Source organism: Anolis sagrei, chromosome X (assembly GCF_037176765.1).
Source record: "Anolis sagrei isolate rAnoSag1 chromosome X, rAnoSag1.mat, whole genome shotgun sequence".
NCBI classification, from domain to species: Eukaryota; Metazoa; Chordata; class Lepidosauria; order Squamata; family Dactyloidae; genus Anolis; species Anolis sagrei.
Genome location: NC_090034.1, coordinates 26,204,089 through 26,225,659, shown reverse-complemented (window position 1 = coordinate 26,225,659; position 21,571 = coordinate 26,204,089). Strand labels below are relative to the sequence as shown.

The 21,571-nt window shown below is 41.9% G+C and overlaps 1 protein-coding gene across 1 annotated transcript; it reads right to left on the bottom strand.

The window, feature by feature from the left end:
• Positions 1-634: 634 nt before the first annotated feature.
• Positions 635-21,534, bottom strand: LOC132781805 (E3 ubiquitin-protein ligase CHIP). The gene is made up of 7 exons (XM_060786275.2): positions 21,081-21,534; positions 7,372-7,570; positions 5,698-5,863; positions 4,421-4,511; positions 3,338-3,394; positions 2,560-2,676; positions 635-2,247 (listed from the first exon to the last, which is right to left on the bottom strand). Exons 1-7 carry the CDS (start codon positions 21,354-21,356, stop codon positions 2,122-2,124), a joined length of 1,032 nt encoding a protein of 343 aa, XP_060642258.1. The 5' UTR covers positions 21,357-21,534; the 3' UTR covers positions 635-2,121.
• Between the last annotated feature and the right edge of the window lie 37 nt (positions 21,535-21,571).

The window sequence follows — 21,571 nt, the reverse complement described above, 5'->3', positions numbered from 1 at the left end:
CCCCTGCCAAGAAGCAGGAATATTGCATTCAAATCACCCCCGACAGATGGCCATCCAGCCTCTGCTTAAAAGCTTCCAAAGAAGGAGCCTCCACCACACTCCGGGGCAGAGAGTTCCACTGCTGAACGGCTCTCACAGTCAGGAAGTTCTTCCTAATGTTCAGATGGAATCTCCTCTCTTGTAGTTTGAAGCCATTGTTCCGCGTCCTAGTCTCCAAGGAAGCAGAAAACAAGCTTGCTCCCTCCTCCCTGTGGCTTCCTCTCACATATTTATACATGGCTATCATATCTCCTCTCAGCCTTCTCTTCTTCAGGCTAAACATGCCCATATAAACTCACTGAAACAGGGATGTCAAAGGAGAAGGAAAAATGAGTAAGACAATAGTAAGCTGACTCTGGAGCAGGCTAGTAGGCTGTTAGGAATTATGGGAGCTGAAGTCCAAAACACTTGGGAGGGCCCATGCCTGCTCTGAATCCATATAAAGCCACAATGTCACCACTCATAAACAAGAAAGAAGTGCCCGTAGCTATAGAGATTGCTCTTTCTTTCCAATGAAGAGTAGAAAGCAAGTCATTACATGGGAACAGAATCCTGACTCTTGGAAGTGGAAAAATTCAACTATGAAACAGAGACATTGGTTTGAAGTTCTGGCTCAGATCATTTGCTTTATTTAGCCGGACAAAGCTTCAAACGAGCTCACAAAAGTCCGCTCGATACGCATCCCGTTCCGCCCTGTCCTCTTAACTGATTGCACCAAAATGGGCCATTTTTCACATTTAATGGGGCAAAAAACATCCCATGCCATTTTGTGACCAACTAAGGGTGTGCCTACACTGTAGAATTAGTTCAGTTTGACATCGTGTAAACTGTGGCTCAATGTTATGGAATCCTGAGAGTTGTAGTTTGCTGAGGCACATCACTTTGGTAGAGAAGGCTAAAGATACAGACAAACTGCAACTCCCAGGATTGCCTCGCAATGAGCCATAGCCATTAAGGTGGTGCAAATCTGTAATCATTTTACAGTGCAGATGCATACGAAAATGCACCGAAGCAGACGTGACATTTTTTAGTTGTTAAGTAGGTTGACAACGGATTTCCTCCACCGAGGAGTTCTTAGGAGGAAATGTTAAATCCTTATCCTCACCAACAATGCTTTAGGAGTCTATATAATGCAGTCGCAACACACCTTTCATGAGGCAAAAGAAATCCGGGCGCATGAGTTAGCACAACCTTGGAAATACTGCAAAATGACTGTTATTAAAGGGGAAACATTTAATTGAAAGCAACCCCCAAAATGTTCTTTTTGAGTGGTTTAATGGATAAAACAACTACCTGGAAGGAACTTAATGGGCACGCAAGCAGGAAAACTGCTGATCCCAACAAAACCCAAATTCCAGTAGACACCTGCAGAATAGTATCTCTTGGTGTGCCCACTTCCCCTCCCTCCCTGATATTTATTTACAAAGAAAGAAAGAAAAAACAGATGGAAAAAGAATCCACCCAGCTTATCCTGAACAGGCAGGAATAAATGGAAAGAGGAAACAAAAAATAAAACCTTTGTACAGAGAGAAAGAGAGAGAGAAAGCAGGCGAGAAATGACAGCTCAAAGCCAAGCTGGGGACTGGAGGAAGGAGATGGATCCGGCCTCTCTGGCATTTCGCTTACCACAGGAGCCGGACCCGACGACATCAGCAGCATTGTTATGGAAGGGAGATGTGTGCCAAGTGAAGGGACGCAGGCACGGCTTGGGCACCGTGGGATTGTCCTTCGTGGGCCATGACGGGTTCCAAAGGGTGCCCTTGGGCCTCCCTCTTTGCCTTGCTTCTTTAAGGCCTGCCCAGGTGTCTCTGCTGCATCAAGGCTGAGGCCAAAGCCTACCTTCTGCCCATCTTACCAAGCCACAAAAAGAAGCCAAGGAAACTGGGAGGCCTCGGAGCTCTCTGGCCCTCGCTTCCCAGAGCCAACAGAGCCCAGGCGCTGCCAAAAAAATGGGCACAGGCAGGCAGACAGATAAATACGAGAGTAAGGCATGGGGCTGCTGCTGGCCCAGTGAGTTCAGAGCCATCCAAAGCAGTCGGCAGCCGGGCACACCTGGCCTCTTTCCCTCCCCTCCGAGAGTCATTAGTAATCTTCTACCCAGCCGTTTTCGGATATGAACGCGTCTATCACCTCCTTCATGGCCAGGTTGGGGATCAGCTGGTCCTGGGTCAAGGGGCTTCGGGTCACCGGGTCAAAGTGGCCGACACGCTGCAAAGGACGCAGAAAGAGTCATGAAGGCGGGAATAAGGATGACGGATCACAGAATCAAACGGTCAGATGAATGGAGACACAAACCATTCCCCCACCCCTCACCCCTGACAGATTGCCATCCGGCCTTGGCTTAGGCTGTTAGGAATTATGGGAGTTGAAGTCCAAAACGTCTGCCTGGTCTAGCAGCTCCAAAGTTTTCTGGAGTCCCAGTTTGAATTGCCCATTATGATTTCCCAGGGAATGTGGGAGCGAAGGAGTAATGTCTCCTACAGCTGCAGCCCATCCAAATGGCTACAGCCCTTCTGTTACCTGAAGATGTTCTTCTATGTCCTTCCGGTCATAGGTAATGCCACTGGGTGTGATGCAGGGCTCTCGCATCAGTTCAAAGCTGATCTTCCCACACAAATAGTCAGGGATGTCCCGTTTCTAGGAAGAAGGGGAGACAGGAGAGATCAGAGACTCAGTCCAACCAGGCACCTTTTCCCCACTGCAAGGGCAGGTGAGGGTGATACTGAGATTTCTATGACTGGTAATGCTGGCTAGGACAGCTGGGAGTTATTTTATTTGTTCATCTTACCAACACATTAAAATAACAATAAGGCACCTGTCTGTATAAATTTGGACAAAACTGTAAGAAGCCAAAGGCTTATGATTAAAAAAAAACAACCTGTACCACTGACCACTGTAGTTTTATATTTAGTGTTTTTAAAGTTGTTTTGTAATTTGTGATATATGATATTTTAATGAATGTATATGTTTTTATGGCTGTAAACCGGGCTGAGTCCCTCGACGAGGTTGAGAAGCTTGGTATACAAAACTGTGAAATAAATAAATAAATAAATAATAAATTAACTTCATCAGACCAGCGTAAGCCCCAATTGGACCTCCAAGGCAAAGCTCTGCAAATGCGGCACTGCCACTGGAAAAAGTAATATCCTAAGTCACTAGTCATCTTAACTGAAAGGAGGATGTCCGGATCCATGAAAAGTGGAAATCAGATACACACTGTTAGCTACACCATAAATAAGGGCTTTAAAAGGCCAAATGCAGGACCCATATTGGCCCTAGGAACTTATCTATAGCTCACCTTCCGCTTCTCATCCACCTGGGAGAATAATTCATCCATGTCTGCAAGGTATTTCTCCTGGAACAGAAGCAAACGCTTTTAGCGAAGTGTAACACATCCAGATGTGGGGGACTACAGCTCCCACCATCTCCATCCAGCAGAGCAGTAAAGCCCAGCAAAGACTGAAAATAGCAAGAACATAGGCAACTTTCCCAGTAAGGTAAACCTGGGGGGGATTCCTTGTATGATTAACATAAACAAAAAGTGTTCCTATAACTCTTTGATATTTCTTTGATTAATTAATTGCATTTATATTGTGTTTTTCTTTCATTAAGTAAAGAAACCTTGATGTTGGTCCATTTCAATAATAATAATAATAACAAGAACAACAAGCAAAGTTAAAATACAAAAAAAATAAAGGACATATAAGCACACACACACCATATAAATGAAATATGTTCCTTGCTAAAAGGAAAGCACAGACTATATTTCCAATTTGGGAGTCTCCCTTTCAGAATCTGCTTCATCGGTATCTTAGTCAAGTTGTGCTCAGAGGGAATAGAATGCCCAAAATTGCCAACCAGCATACTAAAAATGCCACATTTATCTTGTTTGTAGCATAGGAAGAAAACTACTCATCCTTTTTCTCTACTTCAGTGCTGCTGAAATGGGCCAAGATCCCTTTTAAGAGGTGATGAGAGCAGAGAGCTCTGCCAGGGCCTGGGTGATGGAGAAGGAGGTACAATGGCAGGCAGCCCAGTGGCAGTACTGCTCAACACGGATGGTGCTGCCAAGCAAAACTGTTCTGCAAGGCAATACTGGAGACCTCCTCATGCAATATTACAAAGAAAAAGTCCATGAGTGCAATCCTCAATTCCATTCGCAAAAGAGCATTCCAGTCACTGTAGAGAAATACAAAGTGACACCATTCCAGCGAACGGAACACCAAGGAAGGCAACCTATGAGCCTTTAGAGGCTGCGACACCTCTTGGCCTGCTGGTGCCAATGGGCACCAATGTCCAGTAATCTCTGGAAGGCCACAGGATGCCCACCCGTCTCCAATAAAAGGTTGGCCCCGGACCAAAAATGATACCCAGTCCTCACATGTTTGGCTTCAATGTTGGCCAGCTGTGCCCGGCTTCGGTTTTCGTCCACATTCTCCTCTTCCTGTGCCTGCCGGCATTCATCTAACTCCCTACGAGGGAAGCAGAGACAACAGCAAGTCAATCAGGAGGAAACCCAAGGTGAAGGACAGCACCTGTTTGCACTGCAAAGATCCTGAGTTCAATCTCTTCCAGGTAAGGATCCAAGCAGGAAGCAATGGGAAATACTTCCACCTGAGAACGTGGCCATGCAAGGCAAGCAATACTGAACCAGCCAGTCAAGTAGGCTGCTATGGCGCATGGATGCCTCCCATGTGGCAGAGAGAACTAGAGAACAGCTATTTTTTTGGACGACAATTCCCAAAATCCCTGAACCACACTGTCTTGGGGGTCCAGAACCTGTTGAAAAGTAACTTTCCCAAGTTCAGAGTTAACAACAGCATATAATATGGATATAACATGGATGCCACTCTGCCTGCACACAGTGGAGTCACATTGGACAGCCATCTTTAAAGTTTACCTGAATATACAGCTCTGGAGGAAATCAAGCCCTGAGTCTAAACTAAAAAGGTCATCAAATTGCTCCCTGTAAGATGTAAACATTTCCTAGACTGTATCACGTTTGATGGTGCGGCAGAAAGTTCTTTTTATTCAAAACAGCAGCAGAAGAATAGCTCCCACCATTAGACAGTTAATATCAAGAACAAAATTTATGACTAGTCGTGTTAATTTTCAAGGTAGAGCCATCTATATTCATTAAGAAGTTCTTCATATCATGTTTGTTCATTGTCATTCAATGTATTATTTATATTTACTCATGAAAGGCTGTTGTCTAAGTCCGTCACCACTCCCAACTTTTCCGAACTGGATAAGGAGGAGGCAGAGAAAAATGATTTGAGGAGGACTCCCTTTCCCTGCCACCCAAACAGAAGAAACATTGCCCTTAACAGGAAAAAAGAGGGTTACTCAACCCTTCTGTAGTGAGATGATGGGTGCTGGATTCCAGGAACACCTGGAAAGCCACCTTTGAAAATCTGAGGTAAGTTACTCTTACTCAGACTTAAACTCCTCCCCCCCCCCCTTTGCCAATAAATACACAACAATCTGGAGACAACAATCCCAACCTCCCTTATGGGACTGTGGTAATGGGTGCTAAGGAGCATGAAGCACCCTGCATATTTGCATATGCCCCAAGTTATTATATTACAAAGACTGCATTATGTGATTGTAATACAAAGACTCTCCACACCCTCCTCTACTGTAGACAGGACCCTATACCTTTCTTTCTCCGCCAGAATAAGTTTGGTAAGATAGGAATGCAACTCATTTTCCTGGTTGATCCGTTTCTCCTCAATGTTGTTCCAACGCTTCTTCTTGGCGATCCGCAGAGCGCTTGGAATGTCGTCCCCAAAGTTCAAACGTTGCTCTTTGGCTAAGTTGTAGGCTGGGAGAAGGGGGGGGGGGGGGAGAGAGGGACAGAGAAAGAGGCAGCGTCAAAAAACTGAGATCAGAAATACAAGCGTTGCATCCAAGGACTTTACATACTACACAATTGTGCTATATATTACTTTTACTGCTATAGCTATATCCTAGAGAATCCTGGGGCTTATGGTTGGGTGGGACACTAGAGTTCTCTGGCAATTCCAGCACTCCAAAGGATGGAATCATGAAATTTAAAGTGAAATCACTGTATTCTAATTGTGTAGCATAAATGTGCCCCATATTTGGAAAATAAGTTGAAACTTGGCTGGGGTCACAAGACAATTAAACCTCAGGAATCTGACTTAGATTATGGGTCTTCCCTGAATGTATAAATACATGGATGTCTTTATTATTCAGCAAGATTCTAAACACTGGGTTAGCATACAAAGTAGCACACAAAACAGCTGGCTCTCTCAACTATTTTGACCAACAACTCCCAGAATCTCTTACTCTTGGTGATGTTAATGGAGCTGAAGGGAACTGTAACTCTCAACACCTAGAGAGCTAAAGGTCTTGTGGCAGAATGGCATGCAAACAAAATAACGCAGCAAAACGCTGAACCCTCAATCAGCCACAATCAAAATTTACTTCGCCAAACAATTTTTAAATGCTTTGTACCAAATTATCTAGGACCAGAAGCTTTTTCAAAAGGAGAAGCTGAGTTGGACTTCCTGGGCAACTGCCTCATCCAAGTTCTTACATAAGAAAGGAATGTGGCAGAACCAGAAAACTTCCCAAAGCCAGGAGAGGCAACATGTTCACTACAAGCATTCAGAGCTGGATCAGCCATAACAGGAAGCCACAGGTTCCCAGACTGGGAATGAGGACTCCACATTCTCCTTTTCTTGCAAGGCTACAAGGAGGAAAGCAAAAGCAAGGCTGTTTTCTAAGCGCCTTTTCACACTACTACACAGTTATGGCACCATAATTCCACCTAAAGGGCCACGGCTGCACACTGTATAGAATCCCAGTCTTTGTAATTTGATGCGGCACAAGACAGAATTCTAAGAACATCATCCGAACTGCAAATACAAGGAGTTCAGTTTAAGAGGAATACCAGTGGTAGACTTCAGCAATGTCAAATGTCACCAGGTATAAAAATGAGGGGAAAGCCCATACAGTCAACTCTCCATATCCATAGATTCTGCATTCATGGATTCAACTATCTACAGGTTGAAAATATCCACACATAAAATTCCAAAAATCAATGTTTGATCTTGCCATTTTACTATGCCATTGTACATAACTGGATTTGAGCATCCATGGATTTTGATAGATCTGGAACTAAACCTCAGTGGACACCAAGGGCCCACTGTGTCTGACAATCTGTGCTCCTGGAACATATAAACAATCCAGAATTATCAACATAACGAACAAAACAATGCAACTGAACACTGTTCCAGTTTCAATGGGTCTTTCTATTTGGATTCTCGAGAGAGAGAGGATGCTCTCTCAGCCATTCCAGCTCACCTCTTTGAAGATTAGCGATGGCCTCGTCATAGTTCTCCATCTCCATCTGGCATTGGCCCAGGAAGAAGTGGGCTTTCACCGACTGGCTGTCCAGCTCCAGGGCATGCTTGCAGTCGGCCAAGGCCTTGTCGTGTTGCTGCATCTTCAGGTAACATAAGGCCCGGTTGGTGTAGTAGACGGCCACCAAAGGATTCCGATTCTGAAAAGGGAAGGAGCGCAAAAAGCAGTAAGACATTTCATGCACACCACCACTGAGGTGGAAAAAATGATGGCTGGCCTTTCCTGTAGAGTGGCAGGTGAAGGGGTGAATAGAGCTTATTAGGTAAAGAGATGTTGAAAATGCTGAAATACAAGCCTAAGAGAGAGGTTTGTCCTTTGGCCTACAAAAAGAGCAAGAGGAAAGAGAGATAAAGTATTTGGAAAGCACAGGATGCTGAGTGGTTCAAGGATATAGGGCAGGCTGACATCCAAGAATCTAAAGTCATAACATGTAGGTTTGCTCTAAGTGTGTAGAAGGTTATCAGTTTTGAGGGCGTCGAAGTAGAAGGAGGTGAAAGAACATGTTGAAATAGTTCCCTACACAGGGAAATATTGCATCTCCAAAACATCAAAAACTCCTCTACAGCTATGTTAGTGGCATGGTTTGGAAAACCGTTGCCCAAAACAACATCTCACCTCTGTTTCATTTACACAGTAAGGAGAAGGAAGCCTTCTTTCCAGAGGGCCACACAAAACATGCATCCACCAAAGGGGAGAATGGCCTGAGGTCCTTGCTGAGGCAACTACCTCATTCTCGCCGGCCTCAAGGTATCTAGGACAAATGGGTTGAGATCTAAAATAGATCAGCAAGGATTTCTTATTTTTCACGGTTTCAATGCACACACATTTTCTTCCTTGCAGGTAAAACTAAGGCGGGGAGGGAGAAATTGCTTTTGATATGGAAAATCTGTGACCTCTGTCCAATTCTGATGCTTAACATAAATTTCTGGCCTGCACAACATTCTGACTAATGGATTCTGGGTGTTTAATTAAAAAAAACCTAAAGTACATCTGGACAGCCTGAAACCTTTGGTTTCAACTGAATTATTGGCCAAGATAGAGGGTTAAACCCTTGAGCCAGCAGGATTGCTGACCAATAGGTCAGTGGTTCGAATCCGGGGAGAGCAGGTTGAGCTTCCTCTGTCAACTCTGGCTCCCCATGCAGGGGCATGAGAGAAGTCTCCCACAAGGGTGATAAAACATCAAAACATCTGGGCTTCCCTGGGCAACTCCCTTGCAGATGGCCATTATCACACCAGAAGCGAAGTGCAGTTTTTCAAGTCTCTCCTGACACACACAAACACACACACACACAGTTGGCTGAGATGAGGTTAACTTCTACATCTAGTCCAACTGTGTACAACATAATCCATATCTGCCAGATTCCCCGCAACGAAATATAGTATTTCTTCATCTCTTGCCTGGAGAAGGTCAAAATCGGTACCATTATTGGGAACACACCAATCAAAAGTTCCTAGCATTGAAAGCAAGTGAATCAGATCCTTGATCCAGGATGATTCCATGATATACCTCCAGTCAAAGTATAGTCAAAATATAGGTTTTGCTATTATACACAGTTTCAGATATCCACGGGGATATCTGCCAAGGAACCAAGTCAAAGATCGATGAAACCTGCTACCTTTCTTGGTATCTATTTTTTCCCCTTGGAAAAAGGCACTCTACAAAGTTTAGTCTCAGGAATTTGCAAAGCAAGGGCTGCAACCCAGTGACAGGTGGGATCAAGGATAAATCAGTCAGATCAGAAAGAACAACACTTTTTAGCTTAGAGCTCTTGATATTAGTAACTTGAGATTTAGGAAAAGATTTGAAAATGAGGGAAGGAGAAACGTATAAAGCTGGGAAACCAAAAGACACTGTTATTATGGGGAAGGGGGCATGGTAATCAAGGGACCCACAAGAGAACTGAATGGGACCCCAGAGCATGAACTTCTACAGCGGTCCAGCAGCTCCTGGGATTAAGATTAAGCAGGACTGCATGGAGCAATACTGGCAAAGCTAACCTGAAGCTTGATTAACGGATTTGGTTTACTGGCAAGCAAAATGATTAAGCAAAGCTTGAAATGCCTGCATGCAGCAAGGGAGTCGGGATCAACCTTGCTATTTCCCTCATATCACAACAGTAGATTATTTCAATTCAAAGCAAGCCTCTGGGTTGCATAGAGTTCTTCGTTTTCTCAAAGTCCCAAGAGAGAGTCCTTCTGCAGGTCTATCATGCAGTGGATTTGACATACACCAAGGCAAACAGGGCCCTTTCAGGAGATGGTATGCTCCAGTAGCTGTCACCTATTTCTAATAATTCACTGTTCTACAAATTTTCAGTTTTTCTCAGTTGCGGAAACGAAATGTGCCGTTTCTTAATAAATTTAACATGCTGAATTCAAATATAATAATTAAATGTGTTAATTGGCTCTGGTTTTTATGCAATAGCTATTTCAATTTTCTCCACAATAGGTAATTTGTTAATATTATGATAATGCACCTAACCTTACTGCATGTATATAACCCGTGAATATTTACTAAATTTTAGTCAAATTATATTGCCAATAGTTTATACATGAGAAATATTTATTTAATTAGTCTATTGTTTATGTTTGTGCAGCAAGAAACTATATTAGTAGGCCTAATGCAGTTGAAAAGTCTGAAAGTTTAAATGTCGCTTTAATCGTGACTTTAGTTTATATCCTGTTTGCTTCTCTTGACTTTTCTTCTGTATTCAAGGAAAGGATTGTCTCTTACAATGCTCCAGCAGTAGTCTGACAGCATTGACGGAGTCCATTTACCTTGATATCTTTTTTCCATAGTGCTTTATTTACACACGTGCAAGGCATAACTACAGTAAAAAGAACAATGTAAAACGATGTTTAACGATACTGTCTCAGTCTTCAACTGACTGACCCTCACCGTTCAAAAGTCTGGCCTTATATAGGACTTTCTGGCTTTTGCACACGGCACTAACACTGCGTCATCAAACTTTCTAGAATATTCTAGAATCTTCCATAGTGTAAGTCACAACATGCATTTTTTCAACCATATGTGATCACGTGATTGCTTATATCATAAAAACTAGAGCCAACACCTACTCCACTCTTCTTCTCTCTGCTCTTTTTCTCGCGCTTTGCTGTGTTATTTGAGTTATTTGTCATCTTCTCTTCCTTCTTTATCCTTCGACTTTCCTCGTTTTTCGACTCCTTATCTTCTTTTCCGGCTTTGTTTTGGCCTTTTTCGACCTTTCTTTGCTTTACAGCCTTGGGCTGCTTTCCGTCTTTGGGTCCTTTGGATCTCCAACCTCCCCGGTCTGGTCTCCTTCCGCAACGGCTCCGTCCGCAGCGGCTCCATCCGTGCACGACCCTTCTTGGACTCATCACAGCGCTTCACCCCTCGCCGACAACCGCAGCCACACCCGCAGTCACCCCTCGCCGACAATCGAGGCCTGTGCGCTCACCACTCGCCGTCGTTACTCCACAGTCACCACTCGTCGGCGGCTTCGTCCGCGCTCAACCCTACTCGAACTCGCTACAGCGCTTGTAAGTGAATTGGTTTCTGAGCACTCCAATTCCTGCTGGTTTGTTCTTTTATCCAATTTCTATGGGTAACTTGTCTAGCAAGTTCCTTTCTTTTCCCTTTTTCCCTCCGTTTCCCTTATCTCTCTTTATATTCTTCTTTCCTTTATAAATAAGACTTATTGACTTTTAAATGGAGGCGGTAGGCCGCATACCGAACCTTGGGTCGGCGTCCTCATCCCAGGTCTTATCTCCAAGGGCCCCTTGCCACCAGTAGGAGTTTCCAGGAAACCCTCCCCGCTTGTATGCCTTGGTACAAGTGCCAACACGACCTTGCCTGTCGTCGTTGGGGAGAAATATTGATCCCCCGACCCTTGAGCAAGGTTTCCAGCTTTGGAGCTCGGAGAGCTTCAACAAGCTGTTGCAGCCTCCATATTGCCTCCACCGGAAGTACACTTGGAAAATAGATATCTAGGTAAATTATTTTACTCCTCAGCAACAAAGAAGAAGAGAGGGGTAGCGCTATACATTAAAGAAAATCTTAATCCTGAGCTAGCCTTCAAGGATAATGATGGGAGAATGATAGGTGTGAAGTGTGAAGTAAATGGCCTAAGTATACTTATTTGTAACATTTATGCTCCCAACGGAGCTAAGTCCAGCTTTGTCAAATCCCTAAAAAAGGAGCTAATAGAGCATAGGACTGACAATATCATAATTTTGGGAGACTTTAATGGAGTCTTAGACAACAAAATAGACAAAGCTGGGAAAAAAACAAGAGGGGGAGACAGACCCTAAAGGAGGGAACTTACCAGTGATCTTCACACAGTTACAAAAAGAATTCCACCTACAAGACATCTGGTGGACCCTGAACCCAGAAACAAGGGATTATACTTTTTTCTCGAAGAGACACGAGACATGGTCTCATATTGACATGTGTTGGATGTCCAAATCTTTGGTTATCAAAACTAAGAAGGTAACAATAATACCTAGGACCCTTACGGACCATTGCCCATTGAAAATCGATATGGTAATTAGTCAACAAGAGAGAAGATGGAAATTAAATGACTCGCTAATACAATCAGAAGAGGACATAAAGTATAATTTAAAAAAAATTAAAGGAATACTTTGAGAATAATATAGGCAAAGGAACCAAATTAGGAATAGTATGGGACGCCAGTAAGGCGGTTATCAGAGGACACTTCATACAGCACGGAGCCATCAAAAGTAAAAAAAAGGAAAGAGGAACAGGGGAAAATGGTAGATAAATTAAAAAATAAAGAGGATGAATTAAAGAAAAGGCCGGGAAATAAAAAAAAATCCAACTAGAAATAGAAATGCTAAGGAAGGAGGTAAATGCGGCTCAAATAAATCAAATGGCTAGAAAGTTAAAATATTTAAGGGCTCAATATTTTTTAAAAGTTAATAAGCCGGGGAAATTCCTGGCAAGAATGTTGGCGAAGAGAAGACAACAGAATTTCATAACACAAATAATAGAAGAAGGTAAGAACTACACGAAGGAAAAAGAGATTGCAAACAAATTCAGAGAATACTATCAAAAATTATATTAAAAAGACGTAGTCACAGAAGAGGATATAATGAAGTATATCTCAGACCAGAAAATTTCTAAAATATCTGACGCAGAAAGAGAATCACTAAACAAGGTAATCGAAGAAGAAGAGATTATAAGAGCTATAAAGAGGATGGCCAATAATAAAGCTCCAGGTCCGGATGGGCTGACGGCATACTATTATAAAACTTTTAGAGAAGAGCTAACTACCCGTTTAAGAGAAATAATAATATCTTGAAAGGTGAGGGAATGCCAGAGACGTGGCACGAGGCATACATATCGTTAATACAAAAAGAGAACACTGAGACCACAAAATTAAAAAATTATCGCCCTATTTCTCTTCTGAATTGTGATTGTAAGATATTTACAAGCATAATAGCAGAAAGATTTAAAGTATTACTAAGAGAAAAAATCAAAGAAGACCAAAGAGGATTTTTACCGGGAAGGCAGATGAGAGATAACACTCGGATAATTCTTAACATCATAGAGTACTATGAAAAAAAACCATCAAAAGGAAGTAGGTCTGCTTTTTCTTGACGCGGAAAAAGCTTTCAACCATACGAACTGGGACTTCCTGTTACTTATGTTGAAAGAAATGGATATTGGCTATCCCGTATTGAATGCTGTAAAGACAATGTATTCGAGACAAACAGCCAAAGTACTAATAAATGGTCTGCGCACAGAAGAAGTAGAGATACAAAGAGGGGTAAGACAAGGATGCCCCCTATTCCCTCTATTGTTTATACTGGTGTTGGAAGTTTTATTAGAAGATCTAAGAAATGACAAAGAACTAAAAGGCCTCAAAATAAGATCAGAAGAATATAAAACCTTAGCTTTTGCAGATGATGTGGTCTGTATTATGGAAAACCCAGTAGAATCTATCCAAAAATGGATATTTAAAATCGAAAAATTTGGGAAACTAGTGGGGCTCAAGATAAACAGAAATAAAACAAAAAACCTTACTAAAAATGTTAAGGCAGAAAGAAAGGAAAAAATCTTCTCGAACTCTGGAATAGAAGTGGTCAAAAAAATTAAATATCTAGGCATCATAATTTCGTCTTCTAACATACACTTGTTTAAGGATAACTATGAAAAAAACATGGGGTAATATACAGAAGAAATTTAATAATTGGAAGTACTTAAATTTATCTATATTAGGGAAGATCTCAGCCATTAAAATGAATGTATTGTCCAAGATGATATTCATTTTCCAAATGATTCCAATCATTAAGACAAACACATGTTTCAAAAAATGGAACAAGGATATACTAAATTTCATATGGGATGGAAAAAAAGCCAGGATAAAGATAAAAAACCTCACAGATGCTAAAAGTAGGGGAGGATTGGCCATGCCAGATATGCAGGTATATTTTGAGGCTTGTGCTCTATCATGGGTAAAAATATGGGCTACTCTGGAGCAAAAAAAAAAAAAATACTATCTTTAGAAGGACATGATATTAGAAGAGGGTGGCACGCCTATCTCTGCTATGGAAAGGCAAGGATAGAATTTTTTTTTACTAACCACTATATCAGAGCCCCCCTTCTAAAGACCTGGAACAAATATAAAGACATCATGTATCCCAGAATACCCATGTGGACATCGCCAGTAGAGGCATACCACAAAAGAGATATACCGAAAAATAGATGGCTCAGTTATAGGCAATTATTGGTTAAAATCAATAATGAACGGCACTTGAGGTCTATGGAAGAACTGAAGAGAGAGGATAAAGAAATAAGTTGGCTACAATATATACAAATTAAAGAATGCTTAAATGTAGATCAAAAAGTGGGATTTAGTGAAAAGGATACCTGTTGGGATATAATTATGAAAAAAGAAAAGAAGCTGATTAGAATTTTATATCAAAAGCTGTTAGAGTGGAATAATGAGAAGGAGGTGGTGAAAGAAAACATGGTCAAGTGGGCCAGGGATATAGGCCACTCTATACTGCTAAGTGAATGGGAACAAGTGTGGAAGGTCAAGTTAAAATATACCAGAGCCATCAGTATAGTAGAGAATTGGCACAAAGTTTTTTATAGATGGCATCTGACACCTGTCCAACTGGCTAAATTTAGCAAAAACTATAATACTCAATGCTGGAAATGCGGAAAAGAAGCTGGAACCTACTTTCACCTGTATTGGGATTGCAAGAAGATTAAAAAATTTTGGATGATGGTTCACAAACATCATAAAAATAAAGTTTGACTTTAAACCTGAATACTACTTATTGAACATAACAAACTTAGGTCTAAAGAAAAATGAAGAAAAAATTCTGTTCTACTTATCATCGGCGGCCAAAATATTAATAGCACAAAAATGGAAAAGTAAAGAAATTCCAACTAATGAAGATTGGATAAAGAAGATAACAGATTACAGGGATTGTGACTGACTATCGAATCTAATAGAGGAACAAAGCAAGACTAAACAAACAAATTGGAATTACCTGGGAGAATATCTGAAAAAGAAATTTAAACTGGACATATAAAGGTCTATGGGTAAGAAGAATAAAAAGTTGAAAGGAGGAAGGAAAAGGTATAACGAAGCGAGATAATTACCCCTCTGTGGACTGAACGGAAGTGACACACATATTTGTCTACCCTGTATCCTTCCCCTACTCCCCCTCACCTCTTCTATCCTATTCCCCATTTCTTTCCTCGCCTTTCTATTTTGCCCTGCACGGTCTGTCTAAATTTCACAACTTTCTATCACAATGATTGTTCCCCCTCTTTCACTGTAAAGGAAAACTGCATAAAATAAAAATAAAAAATAATAAAATAAAAACTAGAGCCAATATACATTTTTAAATGTCATTTTCGTTTTCAGCACCCCAAAATCATAAAAGAACAGCTATTTTCAGGCCTGCAACTTTCTAGAATTTTCCATAGTGTAAGTCGCAAAATGCATTTTTTCAACCATACGTGATTGCTTATATCATAAAAATTAGAGCCAATATACATTTTTAAATGTCATTTTCGTTTTCAGCACCCCAAAATCATAAAAGAACAACTATTTTCAGGCCCGCAACTTTTTCTCCATTGAACAGTGTAATCTATACAGGGGTTAGAACAGGTATGGGCAAATTTCGGCCACCCAGGTGTTTTGGACTTCAACTCCCACAATTCCTAACAGTCTACCGGCTGTTAGGAATTGCAGGAGTTGAAGTCTAAAACACCTGGAGAGAGGGCCAAAGCCCTGCCACACACAGACTCCCCAAATGTCCTGCAATACTCATTTTGGGGAGAAGTGTTTTCCAAACAAACCATGCAGTTTTGACTTACTACTAGAGTGGCCACTAAGAAACTAGTTGGTGGGAAATGCTCCCTTTTTGCAACACAATCAGTTTAATGACCCCATAGAACCAGCTGGATTCAGTTAAATGAGAGGCAGGCACGCAGGCAGGAGAGTATTCTCGATCTAACAGGGAAAAATCAAACATCGGCTTCTGTCCTTCCAACCCTGAAGAATTCCTGTTCTGGGAGACACCGCCTCTTTTCAGCTCTGGAGCTTCTAGGTGAAGACCCAGCTCTCAAAAGTGTAATTTGACAATCTGGCTTTAAAGCATAAGAGCCCTGCTGCCACTGGGAGCCCTGCTGAATGAATAAACCCAGGGAAATAAAGAATACGATAGCAGGCAAGCTAATATTGGCTATTTTCAAATCTTTCTATTCACCAGACCAACAGCAGGAATATGGAATGTGAGAAGCATGCATCAAGGAAAGTCAGACATAAGAAATAGAATACATAAGCACTGTGATACATGGGAATGAATGAGTGGGCTAAAATAAACAAGAATGAGATGTTTGAAGTCAGATAATTACAAAGTGTTTAGGCTTAGAGGAAGAAAGCATGATTGTTGAATGAAGGAACATCAATCTAAGATAGGCAGATAAAACCATACTACTGCAGAAATAGAATAACTCACGAACTTCAAGAAAGTGCAAGTTTACAGTCGAACATTAAGTAAAATTCATATAACTTTAAAGTAAATACTTCTAGATTTTGCGTACTTTGACTATCACTCAGAATAGAGAGTACAGTCAAGAAATCAGAAGCAGACTAAGAGGTATAAGAGCAGCTATGAGGTAACCAAACAAGATCGTGAAGTATCAAGAAACATCACTGAATACTAAAGTTATGATTGTCCATTGCATCATATTTCTCATTTCACTGTATGGGTGAAAAAACTGTGAATTACTAAAAAGACAAATCAATGAGTCCTAAAGCCAATCAAGACTAGAAACCAAGATGAATAAACTGAGACTGATGTACTTTGGTCATATTATTTGAAGACATGACTCACTAGAAAAACAATGATGTGAGGTTGGAGGCAGCAGGAAAAGAGTAAGACTGCATTCCAGAAGGATGGGCTCAATCAGAGAAGAAACGGCACCCTAACTTAAAGTTAACTTGAGAGTAGTAAACAACAACAGCATTCTCATCACATTCACTTCACACACTATTCACAAGCTTGTTCTCTATCTTATTTTTGCTTCTCATTTAAACCTGACAGATAAAAGATGAAGAAAATGACAACACCCAAAACCTAGCACATAGCAGTCTGCACATAAATGTGGATCTTAATGCAATGTTTCCCAAACTCTGGTCTTCCAGGCGTTTGGACTTCAGCTCCCAGAACCCCTGAATATCAGCCAAGGGAGCTGAAGTCAGAAACACCACACCTAGAAGTCTTGCTGATTAACGACTGCAAAGGCTGAAAAAGGCTTAGGAAAACCTCCCCATAACAGACACCCCATCCCAAAAAGCAGTCCATGCTCAGATGAAAACACAAGAACACTCTTCTCTATGATATAACTTCACCTTCTACATCCCAAAACAGCCCTCTTTGGCTGCTCCTACCCAGAAATTAGTATTCAGAGATACACTGCCCCTGAACATGGAAATCTTAATCTTAGCTGTAACCCATGCAACAACTAGCCTCCTCCTCCCTGTTTGGAAAATGTTCTAACCTCAAAGCTGAGACTCGAATTGTTTGTGCCCATTCCTGATCTGTTGGCTGAAGGTTGTGCTGTGGCCGCCTCCTCCTCCTCGGATTGAGGAAATATCTACCTTGGCACATTCGCCCTGGAGAACTTGGGGTGGTTTTGGGGTTAATTGCATGGAGAAGCATTCCTGGCTCCACGGAGGAGCTGAATCACATCCGATCCTGAGCACAAACACCTCAGATCCTGGGGGAAGTGGGTTAAGGTGGCAGACAGGTGAGGATGGAGCTCATTGAGGACAGCTTCTCAAACCACACAAGTCCTTTTGACAGACTGCACCAACCATGGCTTGAAAAGATTCTAAGAAGCAAACCCTGGTTTTGCTATTTTATATAAGGGACAACATTTTATCACATCATTATATATAAACTTGCTTAGGTATCTCGCTATGCCCAGGTTAGGTAATTTGTAACCTACTGTATTAGAAAAAGTCAGTATTTGCTTTTATGATGAATGCACCTATTAGAGTGTACACACACAGTAGAATCTCACTTACCCAACCTTAGCTCATCCAACCTTTTGTATTATCTAACGCAGTCTGCCTCCTGCCCGGATCCACAACTGTTTCAATACATTGCAATGCTTTGGTGCTAACTTCGTAAATACAGTAATTACTACATAACGCTACCATGTATTGATTTGTTGTAAAACATGATGTTTTGGTGCTTAATTTGTAAAATTACAACGTAATTTGACATTTAATAGGCTTTTCCTTAATCCCTCATTATCCAACATTTTCACTTATCCAACGTTCAGATGGCCCATTTATGTTGGATAATAGAGACTCTACTATATATATAGAACTTGATCATCCATGGATTTTGTTATCTATACCAAGGTCCCACTAGCATCATGGAGCAGAATGAGGGGTCCTGGGTTCAAATCTAAACTTGCAACTGTACAGAAAGTGGCTTGGAGCAGTCACCTTGGGGTGATCTACCTTGCACGGTTGTTGGGAAAATAACGATAACAACCCCAAATTCCTGGGGATGGAACTTATATCACAAACATTTAATGTAATGTACAATATAAAACTTTTTTTGTTCAGACAGGCTTTTAAAGGAGGATGATTTTAAGATCAAGTCAGTGGGTATTGCGGTTTTAGCTCTGAATACATTTTAAATCAGTTTCAAAGATTTTTTACTGTTTGTTTTAATACAATTGATATTCAATTCTATTTTAAGGTTTGAATGTTTTTAGGTTTAAAATTATATTGCATTGGTAAGCCGCCTTGACTGTCAGTATAAAAAAAACTGTATCTGCCTTCTGATGGAAGGGCAATGTGAAGGAGACCATTCTGACATCTCTGGGGAGTTCCACACATAGGGAAAATGGGATATTGTAGCTAAAGGTACTGTACCTTGATTTACAAAATATTCATTACAATTTTTACAAAATATTATCTATGTATTGGTCGCCTCTTTCTACACAGACACATAATTATACCCTCAAAAATTCAATATAAATATATATAATATTTAAATATATTCTGAGTTGCTTATTTCCTCCAACATATGGCCACTTTTGGGACACCCTGTAGAAAAGCTCCAGCAGTTATTTGCTGTGATGATTATCTGCAGAACCTGCCTGGGTCGGAATCTGCTATCTTGGGATTCTGAGTATTATAAGTCCCAAAAATATGACTTACCCAAGCTATGTACATCCCTCATTTTTGTAATACAGACAGTCTCCAAGTTACAGACAAGAAAGGTTCTGTATGTCTACTCTTAAGTGGAATGTATATGTAAGCTGGAAGAGAGACATTTAAAAAGTGTAATTCCTGACAGATAGAGAGATAGATAGACAGACAAGACAGGATAGCATACATAAGATAGGATAAATATGATGGGATGACTCCAAATAGATACAAAGATAGGATAGGTAGACTGGATGGATGGATAGATAGGATACATAAGATTGGTAGATTTGATAGATAGACAGCATAAGGATTACTATCTGTGCCCTTGTTCAGAAGATCCCCTCTCACTTTCTGTCCCTGTGATCATTGGATTTTGAGAAATGTGGCTTGTTGTGGCAACAAAGGTTGGGGCAAGTTTCAGTGGCGGGACCTTTTCTCGGGGATAACTCTTTCAGGTATGAATTCCCCTCTCATTTCCTAGGGTCTCCTATTCTTAACTAGGATTCTGGTGCCTGTAATCCCAAAATATGACTTCTCCAAGCTACAAACACCCCTCATTTGTGTAGGACCTTTCTCTGTTTCAAAATTCCAGCCAGTATAGAAGCCACAACCTGTGCACTCGGACCTGTCACTGTGGTGTCATGGTGAGAGCGCTGGAGGTTCAAAGTCCTCCCTGAGCTCTGGAACAAATTTGCTGTAGTATAGCATGTGTGTGTGTATTATAGCCTTGTCTATGTATGTATGTGTGTGTATAGCCAGAGTGCTGATACATTATAGGCCTGTATGTGTGCATTATAGCCCTGTATATAGAGAGAGAGGTTTTTAAAAAATTAAATAAAATTTTATTTTAAAATTGTAATACATCCACGATAAACATTACAAATATATAGACATACATACATAGACATCCCACCACTCACAATACAATTACCTCTCAGCCCACCCCCAGTGTGACCCACCACCTTGGTTCCCAACACTGATCTACACAGAGTTTATACATAATTTTATTTAACCCTCTGTACTTCTAAATCAATAAATTCCTCTTGTTTTTATTTCTTAAATTCTCCTGTCAGGAGTGTTGATATATATATTACAGGCCTCTGTGTGAGTGTATATTATACCCCTGTATATATATATATATATAGAGAGAGAGAGAGCGCTGATATATATTATAGGCCTGTGTGTGTGTTGTGTTTGTGTAGTATTAGTTATGGGGAGGAGACTGTGTGTGTGCAGAGAGAAAAAGTATAGCCCTGTATGTGTGTGTATACTTATATAGTTTACATATATAGTATAGTGTGGGAAGTACTACTTATTGTATAGACTGGGTTATAGTATTAGTTATGGAGAGGAGACCATATATAGAGAGAGAGAGGTGTATCTATAGCAGTCATGGGCCAACTTGGGCCCTCCAGGTGTTTTGGACTTCAACTCCCACAATTCCTATCAGCCTATTGGCTTTTAAGAATTGCGGTGGCTGCAGTCCAAAACACCTGGGGGGGGGGGGGCGCAGCGTGTATAGTATAGTGTGGGATGTATAAAATCTAGTGCGGGGTGTGTGTAACATAGTGTGTGTGTATAGTACACACTTGGGGTGTCTATATTATATAGTGTGTACAGCAGGCATGGGCAAACTTGGGTCCTCCAGGTGTTTTGGACTTCAACTCCCACAATTCCTAACAGCAGCCCAAGTTCTGATGCCTGGTATAGAGTGTGTATAGCATAGCGTAGGGTGTGTATTATCTAGTGTGGGATGTCTATAATCTCGTGCGGAGTGTCTATAGTATAGTGTGTATAGCAGTGTGGAGTGTGTGTAGCATAGTGTGGGGTGTCTCTACTCTAGTGTGGTCTGTCTATAATATAGTGTGTGTAGCATAGTGTGGGGTGTCTATACTGTAGTGCGGGGGGGGGGGGTGTGGAACAGTGTGGAGTCTGGTCTACTCACGATGGCCCTCCCATAGCAGGCGGCAGCCTCGGGGTACTTGCGGCCCACGAAGAGGCGGTTCCCCTGCTCCTTGTACTCCTGGGCGGATCGGCTCTTCTCGGGGCTGTGGCCCCCTCCCACTCCGCCGCCTCCGCCGGGGCCTAGGCCCAAGCCGCCCACCAGGCCGCCTCCGCCTCCTCCTCCGCCGCCCAGTCCCAGCCCGGGCCCGGCCAGCCCCGCGCCTTCCTTCTCCTTGTCCTTGTCTTTCTCCTTGTCCTTGTCCTCCTTGCCCTTCATGGCGCCGCCCAGGCAGAAGCAGCAACAGCCGGCCTTGCTGCCGCCCTCCCGCCCGGAGGACCGCTCGCCCCGGCCTCGCCTCGCCGCCACAGCCCGGAAAAGAGGCAGGCCTCCGCGCCCGCACTAGGCCCGGCCTCCTTCAGAAAACACCTCGAGCCGCCGTCGCCTCATCACGTTGGGGCTTCCGCGCGCGCAGCACTCTGGGAAATGTAGTT

What these genes read in the sequence shown, in the direction of transcription:
- LOC132781805 (XM_060786275.2), bottom strand. Translation starts at nt 21,356, where the DNA reads ATGAAGGGCAAGGAGGACAAGGACAAGGAGAAAGACAAGGACAAGGAG. An exon ending in CCAACATTGAAGCCAAACAT is followed by an intron (nt 3,395 to 4,420) that starts GTGAGGACTGGG and finishes CTTCTGTTCCAG; the next exon opens with GAGAAATACCTTGCAGACAT. An exon ending in AGGTGGATGAGAAGCGGAAG is followed by an intron (nt 2,677 to 3,337) that starts GTGAGCTATAGA and finishes CCTTCTTCCTAG; the next exon opens with AAACGGGACATCCCTGACTA.